The 2912-nt window shown below is 51.5% G+C and overlaps 1 protein-coding gene across 1 annotated transcript in view; it reads right to left on the reverse strand.

Annotated features, from left to right (window-relative positions):
* Positions 1–1063: 1063 nt before the first annotated feature.
* RUNX1 (runt related transcription factor 1) overlaps positions 1064–2912 on the reverse strand; it is a 183982-nt gene continuing 182133 nt past the window's right edge. Inside the window, exon 8 of the mRNA XM_027634564.1 lies at positions 1064–1835. Coding sequence (XP_027490365.1) covers positions 1342–1835 — 494 coding nt within the window. The 3' untranslated portion in view covers positions 1064–1341. The remainder of the gene's footprint in view (positions 1836–2912) is intronic.

Here is a 2912-nt window from a genome sequence, read left to right on the forward strand (position 1 = left end):
ATATTGAATCTGCCTCATGGAATACCTACATCCTGATCCTTGATCCTGAGGGTCACCACTGGCGACAAAGGAAAAGCGAGGGAGCAATAGGGAGAGATGACTCCACTGAAATTCCCAGGGATTTTGGTGCCTTCCGGCGGGAATTTGGCACCTCAATGCCTTTGGGAATCTGAGCCCAGCGAGCTGAGAGTGAGATAATTGTAAACAACATTTCTAGGTAATTAGGAGGTCACTTTACCCATCGTTATCCAGCCTTTTTCCATGGGATAAATTTGACTTTGGCTGCTACCAAAAAAAGGCAATTGCTGATATTTTTTTTTTTTAATATAGGCACATTTAAATAATAATAGTATCAACAAATAAGAAAAGTCTAAATATCAAGCATAAATATCAATGAACTCATCAAAGAAGTACAGTAGTTGAAAATGACCCAAGGCTGTAGCCATTGTGGTAAAAAAAAAAAAATAGAAATCCAAGAGATAAAAAGTTAAATTAACTCATTGAAAAAGGGGCTGATTCTTTCAGTTGACAAAGCAAGAAAGAAGCGAGCGTGATTAAAACAAAACAAAACAAAAAAGAGCAAAATCTTTTTGTTTTTGCAATTTATAAGGTGCCAAGAGAAATTAGATGCAAAGCAGGATGAGCTGCATCCTAAAAAAAAACCCCAAAAACCAAAAAAACAAACCCCAAACAAAACAGAACAACCCCTCCCCCCCCCCAAAAAACCAAAACCCCAGCCATAAAAAAATTCCATATTTTTTGGAATATACAACGTGGTTTAAAAAAACCCAACAAATCAACAAAACAAAGCAAAGAAAGAACGAAGTCCAACGTATAAAACCTCTCATTCACAGCATTGCTAAAACAGGAGCGTTCACAGTTTCCCTCTGGGAATCTTCCTATACTTTCAGTTAAAATGTCCATAAGATGCAGTAAACTCACTATGGGTTTTTTAAATTTTTTTTTGTGTTTTTTTTTTTGTGGTGTTTTTTTTTTTGGTTTTTTTTTGGTTTTAGTTTTTTAAGTCTTAAAAATAGAAGTGAACCGAAACACTCTCTCTCTCTTTTTTTTTTTTTTTTTGCGGAGAACCTTCATCATAAAGCCCAGGAAAAGCCACGGGGCCTTGGAGACAAACCTTCCTACCCAGACAAACGGGCCACCAAACCGGGGCGTCCTCCTTTCCCCCCCCGAAGCTCAGGGATGTCCTGGTGCTTCTCCAGGGCCTGTGCCACAGCTCCTGGAGGCTTCGCTCCTCAAACCGACGGCGGGTGGGCATCGGCGGGACGCCCGCGGGCACCGGGACAGCGCGGCAGTCCTGCCCCCGGGGAAGCTCCCGGGGGATCAGTAGGGCCTCCAGACGGCCTCCTCGAGCCGCGCCGTGCTGGCCATGTTGGTGGGCGAGTTGCTGTGGCTGCCCTCGGCCTCCACCACGTCGCTCTGGCTGGGCAGGTTGGGGTTGAGCAGCGCCGAGCCCGTGGAGGCGTTGGTGCAGGGCGGGTGGATGCGCGGCGGGGAGCGGTCGCCCCCGGAGAGCATGGAGAACTGGTAGGAGCCGGCCGAGGTGCCGTAGTACAGGTGGTAGGAAGGGGAGCCGGCCTGGAAAGGGCCGCCCTGGGCCTGCGAGGAGCCCGGGTAGGGCGGCGGGAGGTACGTGTGGTAGCGGGAGGCCGTGGACATGGCGGACATGCCGATGCCGATGCCGGAGCTGACGGGCGTGGGCGTGTAGGTGAAGGCTCCCGGGTAGTGCATCCGAGGGTCGGAGATGGACGGCAGCGCCGGGAAGGAGCGGTCGATGCCCACCCGGGGGTCGCTGAACGCTGTCAGGTCGGAAGCGCCTGGGCAGGAGGGAGGGAGAGCGGATGGGTTAAAGAATCCCAGAATCCCGGGATCACTGAGGCTGGAAAAGCCCTGAGGGATTGTCTAATACACCCTGTGCCCGATGCCCACCTTGTCCCCCAGCCCAGAGCACTGAGTGCCACGGCCAGGCCTTCTTGGGACACCTCCAGGGCTGGGCACTCCAAACCTCCCTGGGCAGCCCCTGCCGAGGCCTCACCACCCTTTCCAGCAACGAATTCCTCCTCAATAGGAAGTAGTAGAAGCTACTGAACCCCTCTATCTGGGAATGTTTTATCACCTTCCAGGGGCTCTGTCCTGAGGTCTTGGCACTGCAGGGAAGAGAGGAAAAGGCTGCTAGGAGTGACCTGGGTGTGTGTGAAGGGGGAGCTGTCCCCCATCCCTGCTTTTCAGACTGAGATAACAAACATTCTGTTTCCTGCTGTTGTGGTGGGACAGCTCCCTCTGACTCTTTTCTCCTTTTCTCTTGGCTCTTCAGGACAGAAGTTCTCCCTCCTGTCCAGGTGGAACTTCCTGGGCATCAGTTCGTGCCCGTTCCTCTTGTCCCATTGCTGGGCCCCCCTGAGCAGAGCCTGACACTTTTCTCTTTTTGTCTTGTCCTTCAGCACAAGAGATGGTTTTGTCCTGTGCCTTGCCCAGCCCTCATGGGATCCTGGTCCATAAACCAGCTCCAAGGGCAATAAACACATGGACACCAGTAAGAAGGTGCAGAAAAACACAGAGCAGTGGCAGAAGAGAAAGCAAGACCTTGTCATGGATTTACTAACACTGAGAAGCCTCCGCTGGAATATGGTTTCTTTCTTTTAGTGCCACCAGAAAAGGACCTGGGAATGTGGATGGACAGGAAGCTGAATCTGAGCCAGAGTGTGCCCAGGTGGCCAAGAAGGCCAATGGATCCTGGCCTGGCTCAGGAACAGTGTGGCCAACAGGTCCAAGGAAGTGATTCTTCCCCTGGACTCAGCGCTGGGGAGGCCACCCCTGGAGTGCTGTGTCCAGTTCTGGGCCCTCAGCTCAGGAAGGACATTGAGGGGCTGGAGCAGGTCCAGAGGAGAGCAACG

Source organism: Corapipo altera, unplaced genomic scaffold (genome assembly GCF_003945725.1).
Source record: "Corapipo altera isolate COAL_440 unplaced genomic scaffold, ASM394572v1 0, whole genome shotgun sequence".
Classification (NCBI taxonomy): domain Eukaryota; kingdom Metazoa; phylum Chordata; class Aves; order Passeriformes; family Pipridae; genus Corapipo; species Corapipo altera.